The sequence below is a fragment of the Phaethon lepturus genome, unplaced genomic scaffold (genome assembly GCF_000687285.1).
Source record: "Phaethon lepturus isolate BGI_N335 unplaced genomic scaffold, ASM68728v1 scaffold12026, whole genome shotgun sequence".
Classification (NCBI taxonomy): Eukaryota; Metazoa; Chordata; class Aves; order Phaethontiformes; family Phaethontidae; genus Phaethon; species Phaethon lepturus.
In genome coordinates, this window is record NW_010545598.1 from 42,838 (window position 1) to 53,327 (window position 10,490).

General features: G+C 39.3%; 1 protein-coding gene across 1 annotated transcript in view; it reads right to left on the reverse strand.

Moving 5' to 3' along the window:
• Positions 1-9,949, reverse strand: part of XRN2 (5'-3' exoribonuclease 2) — a gene marked incomplete at its 5' end in the record, with an annotated part of 50,871 nt that extends 40,922 nt beyond the window's left edge. The window contains 6 exons of the mRNA XM_010289017.1: positions 663-752; positions 829-887; positions 2,001-2,112; positions 3,346-3,457; positions 3,538-3,697; positions 9,856-9,949. Of these exons, the coding sequence (XP_010287319.1) occupies positions 663-752; positions 829-887; positions 2,001-2,112; positions 3,346-3,457; positions 3,538-3,697; positions 9,856-9,949 (627 nt within the window). The remainder of the gene's footprint in view (positions 1-662; positions 753-828; positions 888-2,000; positions 2,113-3,345; positions 3,458-3,537; positions 3,698-9,855) is intronic.
• Positions 9,950-10,490: the final 541 nt, after the last annotated feature.

Genomic DNA, 10,490 nt, shown 5'->3' on the forward strand with positions numbered 1-10,490 from the left:
TTTATAAAACTCATGTCTGGTGGAGGGAATTAAGCAGAGTCAACTGCCCTCCAATTAGACCACTTTAACAGTCAACTTATGGAAAATAAACCAGACAGCTGCATCTGAGAAGACTGACTATTATGCCCTCTTGTACAGGCTTGCCAGAAACAAAATTCAGTGGGAGCAGAGTGGCTGAGGAACAGGAGGAGAGAATTTCAAAGTCCAGAAAGGCAAGAAAGCTGATATGTATCATTTTTGTGTCTGTGATCTACTGCCATCCATCATTAGAATAAAGGAGAAAGTGCAGCCTACCTGAGGTAGCAAACGAGTTAAAAAAAGAAATAGTGAAAAGAATACATATACTACGTATCTTGACACTTTTGCCAAAAGAAGAAGTATTCCTAAAACCCTGTCTCCCATTATGTCAAATTGTAGCTTCTCCTATTAAGTCTTTTCATTGCTCTTAAATGAAATCAAAACAAATGGTGCTATTAGATTGTGTTACTAGGATGAAATGTATCTCTGAAGTCCCAGCACAACGTGCAAGCTGGTCCATTATTAAGAACAGCACAGTGCCAGAAGGTGAAAGAAATCTGTTAAATTTATACTCTTCAATCATATCCCAACCCAGCCTAATAGATCACCTTAATTTTCCTGAAGTATGAAACTGTGAAACTTACCGTCAAATTTTTCCACCCTGGGTCACTGCTCAAACGGTCAGCAATGTAATAGCGGAGACATTTAGCCAGATTGTCCATAAACTCAGTTCCCTAAAAAGTGACGGAAGAAAAATTAAACCTTCATTCAGACATTGGCAATTGCTGGTTAAAGTGCAAGATTACTTACCGGGGTAATACAGTTGCTGTCAAATCTCTCTTTCACTTCTTCTGGAGGAAGAATGCCACCTAGAGCAATAAAAACATTTCACAGAAGTAAATCCATATGGAACATTAAAAACATTTTTACATGATACAGAACCCAGATGGCTCCCCTGATAACAATTAACACTTACTGAAAGTTAGTTTGTTAAAACAAAACAAAACCAAACAAAAAACCCAACAAAACTGAAACAGCTCTTACCATTATATTATCTCCATCTTAAAATAAGGTATTAGTACATGTACAAACGTTACTTCAGAAAAGTGATTTCACTACCTATTCTGTCAAAAGACTGTGAAAGAAATCTCAAAGGAACTAAGCTTGCTAAATGAGATAAAACATTAGGAAATAATTATTTTCTTACATATTCTCCCCTATGTTTCCACTATCTATTCACTTGGGCTCACAAACAGGGTTACACCAACTTCTCTCATCTCTGAGCTTCATAAAGGGTCTTCATAGTCTAGAAATGCTACAGGAAGAAATGTTAAAAACGTCTTTGTCCTCCCTTTTTAATCTCTACCTAGGTTACACAATGGCCCTCTCACTTGGGCTACAGCATTCATTCCTCCTACACAGCCACCTGAATTAACTGCTCCAGCCCAGACAGCATGCTTCAGCTCCACACACTCCTTTCACCTGAGCCATGTTGCTGTCACCCTTAGAAAGTTGCACTGACGTCGTTTCCTCACTGAGTTTAGAGTTTCCACTGCCAAATAACTACCCTTGCTTGCAGTTCATTATTCCTCTGCAGCAATATTTTCATTCCCTGCTTTTAAGCCTCAGCTCTCCTTTTATCAAGCCCTACAAATTTGTACTTCCTTCCATAAGAGTTTTGGTTAGTTTCCCACTACTACATTTATCCCTGCCCTTATGTTGAATTTTTTTCTAAAGGAATTAAGAGTACTCAACACAAGTCTACTTCAAGCAGAAGAAAAAAAGTGACACTTTGTTTTAGCTTAGCTCTTAACTTTGGAAAACACAGAACTGTCCTTCTGTAGGCTTGCTATCCCCTCCTTCTAGTAACACACAGACAAGTACCCACTAAGCAAGACATCCCTTTTCTAAACCTTACTGAGGCGTTCAAAAAAACCAAGGTGACTCTCACTTGAAAAACCTCAGATAGGTTCACAGTCTACCTTTCGCCAGAATTTCTTGTCTTATTTTTTGCTTCTCTTCAGCAGCTTCCATGCCCTCTTTTGATGCTCTGAATCTTCTTGACCGCTGTTGATTCATTTTTGCACGTGGAGCCTAAAAAAGGTTTAATAATGCTTGGTTCAGTTATTGCATCTGGACAATCGCTTCCTTTCTGTTAGTTGTTTTTGGTAGCCAAGACAAGTCTTTTGAAATTGGCCAGTCTGTAATTATACCAGTCTTTAACAAGACATTAATCTGAACTGTAACAGGGATTTCTGTTGTCCCTCCCTCACATCACCACTAGCTCTCATATGGCAGCACAGGGAGCGGGGCGTGTTTCTGAATAGGTCTCTTAAGCTTCTCGGTGAGGTAAGCCAGCAGCGTGCAGAGCTGTATCCCCATCTCAGAAATCCACAATGCTCAAGGACTCAAAGTTTCCCTTGCAAAATAAATGAAATGTACAGTGACGTGTATCAGAGACTTATTTATCACATGCCCTTTCTCCAACAAGAAACTCCTACAATTGTATTCCTCACTCTCTTGAAAATAAAAAGAATATGGCAGACAGTAGTTAGCTATTACTTATAGCAGGTATGCTGGGGTTTTTAAAAGGCTATATCAACATCTGGTTGGGATTACTTCTACATACACTAATATGTTAGGAATTCCTGCACTTGAATTCAAGTTAAAAATCTTTTTACTTAATGATACTCATTTTACCTTTAAGGAACTCAAAAGCCTAAAGAAATAGCCAAAACTCAACGGCCTCTGCCAGGCCATTTTGGCATCTCTCAGTGAGACTACGCAATCCGCATAGAAAAATACTCAGTAAAGCTTATTAAAGTTATTAAGAAAAGGTGGCATCTTTCATTAGACCAGCTGATGCACTGATGGGAGGTAACGATTGGGTATGGAGAAAGACAAGCTTTCAGCCTCAAATGTCCCTTAAGGCTAGCCTGTAAAATATTCTGCAGCACAACTAAGTCACTGCCCATTTTAAGTGCATCTGCTTAAACGGTTTTCTGATCTTTCCCAGCCTGCGGCATAAATTATTACTAAAGCCACAGAACAGAGGAACATGAGTTGTTTCAGAGTGTTACTGTCTTACAAACTTTCCTGCTTTTCAGAAGCAAAGTTCAGACTGCAGTAAAATACATTAGCCGGCTCATACAACCCTGTGGACACCAATGAATACTTTGAATTTCCCTCAAATTAAATTAACAGTATATTTTACTTGTAGTTTTTCATGTTAGAAAGCTATTTCCCAAAGGATCTTACAAGAGCAGGCAGCATCTACCTTAATTTTACAAACAGCCATTACTGGGAACTAAATATATCAATACTTACTACTCCGTCTATAGCCATGTAAAGAAGTCGCCTTGGTCTTACAATGTTGAAGATCCTGTCAATATACTCAAAAATGGCAACCATCATTTCATCTTCATTTTTGGGCGCTGGCCTAAAATGTAAACCATTCAATTTAACATCTGAAATGTTATCAATAAATCTTATTTATAAAGGGACAAAAAACTGCCTTACTTGTCTTCTGGGTGTGTACAAGGGTGAATTATACCATTCATATCCAAATACAGGTTATCGAACTCCACCTCATTAGGGTTAGGTTTGCTCGTATCAATCGGAGCCTTGACGCCATTGCACTCTTTAGCCTGTGAATGCAGTTGAAACAAACATTTCAGTACTTGATTAGAGAAGTATCACAAATAACCAACAGAGGTATTATTGCACAGGCTCATAAAAGTTTATTTTTTTTCAAGGGCTGTAGAAAAAAAAAAAGATAGCAACAAGCTGCCTATATAATGACCTGAAGATGCATGCTTACACTATTAAAATAGCTCCTTTTTCTAAAAAAAAAAAAAGATGTTTACAAACTAGCACAACTAGAAGACATTATGATGTGTTACGGCACAGTTGTTTCATTTCTGTTGATTGACATTATAAACAAGAAGTTTCCATATTATTATTAAGTTTCTTATTATTCAAGAAAGCAATTCCTTTTACTGCCAGGACTGTGCTGACTCCCTCAAAATTTAGCAAAGGGACTTCAAAGTTTATGATATGATGCTATAACTTTAACATGGTAACCAAGAAGGATTAAAATCTTTCTACTTTAAACACTTAGGTCCCCAGGCTGACACATCCAAACAAACTTGCACCTCTGCCTTTTCTCACTGCAATCTGATATTTAAGTCCCATACACAACTGGGGGAGGCAGGGCAGTAAAAGTGATTTGCCGACAGCTGATGACATGATAAGCTTCCCAAAGTATCTCAGCACATCCTGGTGAGCAAAAGATGAGAGATTTAACTCGAAAGAAGACTCTTCCCAGATTCCTCTACGCAACGAAAGAAGATCCTTTCGGATCCCACCAGCCAAATCTCCACTTTGGGTATATAGGTCCTACTTTTCCTCACGAAAACGAGGAATCCAATGCGAATCCAACGCACAGAGATGCTCAAACCCCTGAACTCTTCAACTCCTGCCCCTGAGTTTGCCTGGGGATACATTTGAAATGCTAAATAAGATCCAGTCCTTACCCTCCACTTCAGAAAATAAGTAAACATCTGACTCTAATGCTTCACTTCGTCTATGTCACTGCTTTTTCTGCTGCCAGGCTGCTGCCTAATGAACATGAAACTCAGGCCACAGTGCAGATGGTAAACTCGATGCGAACTTATAATCCCCCTAAACCACCTATGTTCCTGTACGATGTCGGCATTCTTGAACACTTACAACAGGCTATACAAGGCAAACCCAGAAGTACAACAAAACCAAATCTCAGCTGAATGGGAAGTAATAATTAATGCCACATTATTTTGCGTATGCTGTCATGTAAATGACAAGTTAACTATCCAGGTGAAGAGAACAGTCTCTCTCATCAGCTCCAGAGCAGAGACTGGAGTTTCGCACTATAACACCTACATAAAAAACTCACCCCCTTCTCTCGAGCTGTCAAAGAACGCAGCTTTGAAACACTGGTGAGTGTTTCAGAGAGTAGCTCCTTTACAAGGTGTATTAGCAACCATGTTCAATTTTGTTTCTTCACCAAACATTTGGGTTTTGTTGTTTGTTTTATTTGGGGTTTTGTTGTCGGTTTTGGTTTGTGGTTTTTTGTGGGGTTTTTGTTTTGTTTTGGTCAAAAGGCAACTGGCAACACTCCCACAGAGACTGTGAGCAACTTGGCATTCTCCCTTTCCAAGCAATACCACCAGCCAAACATGTAAACCACTGAATTAAACACCAATAGCATCAATGACGGAAGAGACATGAGCTGATCAAGAAAAAGTCAAATAATTTTCAGAGAAATTATGACTGGAAAGGGTTACAACATATCGTAAAGTTTGAATAAAGTGTACCATTGAATAGCTAGGCACAAAGTGAAATAAATAAAAAAAGTCATGTTATGTAAAGGTTATGACCACAGGATTACATGAGACAGGAGGGAAAAATGTGATATGGCTGGTTCTCGCATTCACATGAAACTTATTGGTAGCTGATGAGCCAACACCAAGCACTCCCTCCGAACTTCTGTTTGCAGATTTGCTGCCTGCTACTCAGTTAATGAGTTTCCCACATCCCTAACACAGACCTCAAACTATCAGATTCAGGGGGGGCGGGGAACAAAAACCAGCTTACAGATTGTACCATCGACTTTCTTACCATTTTCCTGCTTAGAGTAGTAGCAGAACTAGCTGAACTTATCCCAGTCATAAAAGGCAAAAATTAAAACCTCCAAAAAAAGTCTTTATTTGGTATTTACATTTTTCACAGTTATAGGTATATGAAATTCTTTCAGGGCAATTTTGTGAAGTCATTTTTAAATAACTGAACATTAAGTCCCTCTATTTCACTTCTTTAAAACAGATAAAATTTGTGCTAATTCACATCTTTCTTATGCTCTTCATCCAAACTAGTCAAATCCTGACAGGTGAAATCTTGACCACTGTTTGCTTCCTCTACTGAACTTTCTAGACCACATACACAAACATCACATGGTTTTAGCAGAAACTAATCGTCAAGTGCAAACACTGCACTGGAGCTTGCAGTTCTAATAAAGTTACTCTGGGCAACCAACACACACAATTTTAAATGAAGAGTATTCGTTCCGGTTTACATCAGATAATGGGCTGAGAAGCTTGCCTTGTGTTCTACTTGATCTTTCATCAAACCTCTTGCCAGAGCTAACTGTGACTCGGAAGATATCAAAGGCTTACAACTATGTGATACGGAAAATAAAATTGCCCCTGTCACAGACCTTATTTTCAGTCTTGAAGGTAAAGCAAAATAAGTATGATCTCCTTTAGATGGCTTCGAAAGCCATTCAGTTTTCATCTGCATACCACTATGTCAGCAACTTCACCATTACATTCTCATAAACCTATTAGATTTTTAATATAACAGCCTTGTAAAAGGTTTAAGTATCTGGGAGTGATATCTCTTGTGATATAACTAAACTGTTCACTTTTAATCTACAGCCTCTTTTGAAACCATTGAAAAATAGATCTTCAAATATGATACTTTAGTTGCAGCTGTATTAACTCGTATGATTTGATTAAGAATATTCTCTCCTGGATTTTATATTATCTTCAAGATCTTCCTCTTATTCTTCCTGCTCAGCTTAAGAAGAAGATTAATCAGATTTAAGAAACAGAAATAATCTAGCAAGGTAAGAGAACAAGGATCAACTTTTTAATATTTCAAAGAGACAAGCTACCAGGAGATAGAAAATTTCTGATTAGAGAGATTTATAGCAATCCTAAAATACACACAGAGCTGATTACATCACGAGAGAAGTTTAAATTCATCTACAGTAAGACAAACTACAGCTTCTCACTACTGTTCTAGTCCACTCAAATTTATGACCAGATTTGAATATAAAAAAATTTAATTATTATGATTTACCCATGTGCTGTCCTCACTGTAATTGCAATGTGCTCTCAAGTTGGAACAAAGCAACATGGATGAGGACATCAGGATCTGACATTTCAGTTACAGTAAATCTAACTTGACCCAATGGAATTTGTCGTATCTTTCAATTTATTTTAATAAAGAACATTCATTGTTACAAGCTCAATTATTAAAGACAAAAAAAGGATATACAATCATAAACTCAGTAAAATCAAGACTATACAAGCCTTTATTTAGCTAAATATTAGAGCAGTTTTGATTACATAAAGATTAATCTAAATGTTTACAAATGTGATGAAAAAGATAAGTCTTCCACTCTTTAGAGAAAACTGCACTGAATTGTTACAGATTGCAGACATATTTGCTGTTTAAACTGTGACTGCTTTTAAATAGACAGATCTTAAAACATTATCCAGAAGCAGCTGGACAAGCTTGTAAGACAAAAATATAAAACACCCATTCATAGTAAAGAAACCTGTAAAAGAATCTACTTTATATTGTCAAAACTCCATCTGCATCCTTTTGATCAGAAGAACACTGCTTCAAAACATCACAACTAAACTTCACCTAGTGGTTACTGAGCGCCGAGACTATCTTGCCAGCATGGTTATAAATATGACAGATAACTATTAAGCTGCTCTCTCCACAGTCTAACTTTATTGCCAAAATGGATGTTCATTCATGCAAGTGAAGTTCTGACATAACGAAGATGAGCGGAAGGCTTGGACCCTACAGCCAGATAGGATGCTGACTGTAAGCAAAAGAACAAACTATTCACCTTTGTGACTTCCCCATTTTGGTGAAAAGGGGTTAAAGCAAATGAACCAGTTTGAGTTGAAGATGACAGGCAGGATACACACACACGTTCAGATGTTAGTATTCCGAAAACCCACAGCCCCAGCTGGGAGAGGGTGAATGCCATGTCAACAGTCATATACTCAAGGGGTGTAGCTGGTAGAGACACAACATTCTCCAATTCCCCCCAAATACCCTTGCCACCCACTTTTTTCTGGCATACATGAACATGACACATGCACCTGACAGCCCTCTAAACTGAGGGTTACCCAGATCTTCAGAATAGGTCACATCAGAGATGACACAAACCCCAAGAGTTTAGTAGAGCGACTAGAACAAGCTCTGCTAGCTGCCAACAGCTTATTCTGCAGCAAGCGCTCATATGAGTGGCTATTAAACTACACTTGTAAACCCAAAACCTGCCTTTTTCTGTAATAGTTCCCTCAGGCAGACAAATCCTCAAATCTTATCTAGCCACTGTGTAAGAAATTCACTTCTTCCAGCTACAGGTAAAATAAATAACACACATCATGCTGAAAGAGGCTAACTGAAACCACAGCTGTAATAAAAATAAGAGTAATTCACAGTTTTAACTGTGCAACATTTAATTAATCCAAAGTTATAATTCTGTTTCACTGCCTGAATCTGAAATACAAAACACCCTGACTGTAACAAGAACTGAATACTAAAACTGATCTGCCTACCATTAGCATATACTGAAGTCTTGCTGAAAGCAGGCAGGTAATACATGCCGTCAAAAAACCCCAGTGTCAATACATAATTCAATCACTTTACTCTCTTTTCCCTTATCTTCTCTCCCTTGCCCACACATTCCTGTCTCCTTCACAGTACAGTGTTTCCCAAATGTGAGGCACATCTCTTCCAGGGCAGAAGAGGAGACAGCAAAAAGGGAGAAGCCACAGCACGTGCTCAGCAGCAGGGATGTGAACTTTCAAAAACAGTATTACGATGAAGAGCAGAACGCAGCTAGTACAACCTGACAAAAGATGATACAAATTGTTTGGAAAAGCATACAGGAAAAACAGTTTGGGAAGCATGAACTCAAGAGTTAGTCTTCTCAGAAAAAACTTTGGCTAAGGTAGCCCTGAAGAGAATAACTTGCCGTGTTCACTGCACTGTAAAGCTACCACAGTGCAACTATCTGAATCCAATGCAAGTCCGTGCTGTCACTGAAGGGAGACACCCCTATCCTCCCTGTCACCTTCCACCTCCTACCATGTCCCTCAGGGTGGCATAAGCATTCATGTCGCTGCAGCAATATGCACAAAGAAACCAGCCTGAGAACATGCCCAGCAAAAACATATAACCAAACATTACTTCAGCTGTGTTACTTCCTAGAAAGGGTTCCCCAGATAACCACACCAACCTCAGTGCTGATGGAAGGGAGAGGATAAACAGAAGTCACCAGCTGAAGGCAGTGACCAGCCAGCTTAAAGCAATCAACAAACCGTACCTCCTATGAGTTGCCAGTTAGTGAAGACCACCTGAGGAGTCCAGCAGCTAGGCTGGGACTAAGTCTTCTCCAAAAAGCATCTTCTCTTGCTATGAAAAGACAGATTTTAGAGGCCACCATTGGAAAAATCAGCTCCCTGTTTGGGCAGGAGATATTTCTCCTATACTAGAAAATACCAGCAATGAGACAAAAAAAAAAAAAAAGCTGAAGCTACTCAAGGTTAAAGAGTACAACTACAGACTTGTTTCAAGTCTTGGATTCAAGCATGATATCCCATGATGGTGGACACATTAAAAAAAATCAGAGTAAAGTAGGAAACTGCAGAAAGACTATACGTGAAAGAAAAGACCGACAAAAATAGTAAGAGCTGAAAATAATACAATTGTAAAGTATTCAAATGCTAGAAGAATGAGAGCCTAAGGAAGCATCTGACCATATGTACGCCAAGCTATCATTTTAATCTTACATAAACCCCATGCAGCTATGAAGGACAGCCCAATTTCTTCTTATCCTGCCCTCACTCTTGCACTGGCACCACCTTTCCTGTGAGCCCACATCATAAGCAGGATGATGGAACTGATCCTCCTGAAATCAGGGTGGTCTCACAGAGACAAGCGAGTTTCACAAGTTGTTTTTAACCATTTACACTTGCATTTCCTTACTCTTTTCAAGACAGGCAGCTTCACTTTTGCTTTCAACAAGTCCTAAAGTGTGCTTCAGCTTGTAATTTACAAAAAAGTTGTTGAAAAGCAGGGACTACAAAGAACAGAGACAAAACAAGAAACAGCAAAAAGTATCCTGGCTAGTCTCTGTTCACCGTAAGTTTTGCCAAACACTTTCACACAACCTACTTTTTTTGCCCAAAGCAACACAGCAGCAGAGGCCACTACACTGGGAAGGGTTTGCGTTTCAACCAAGCGGCTGAAAACTAGAAAACTGTAGGAGAAACCCGATTCCCTGCTCCAAAACCCCATTCCTCCCACACCGCTGACCCGCTCACGCACGCCGGTGAAAACCAAGCAGGCACGTCAACTTCTCCTCGGCACTGGCCGCCTCCACAGAGTTTGAAAGCACTCAGTCAAAAAAAAATAAACACAAAACCAAAAACCAAACCCAAAACCTCCCCCCCCCAAAACCAACAACAAAACAAAACAAGACCCCCAAAAAACCAAAACTACTTGAAAAGGCACACGGAGCGCCCGAAAGAGCAAAGAGGGAGCTGGAGGCGGCACAGTACGGGCAGGCACTAAACACCACCAGGTAATGCTTTCTAAAGTGCCCTGACACCACCACCACC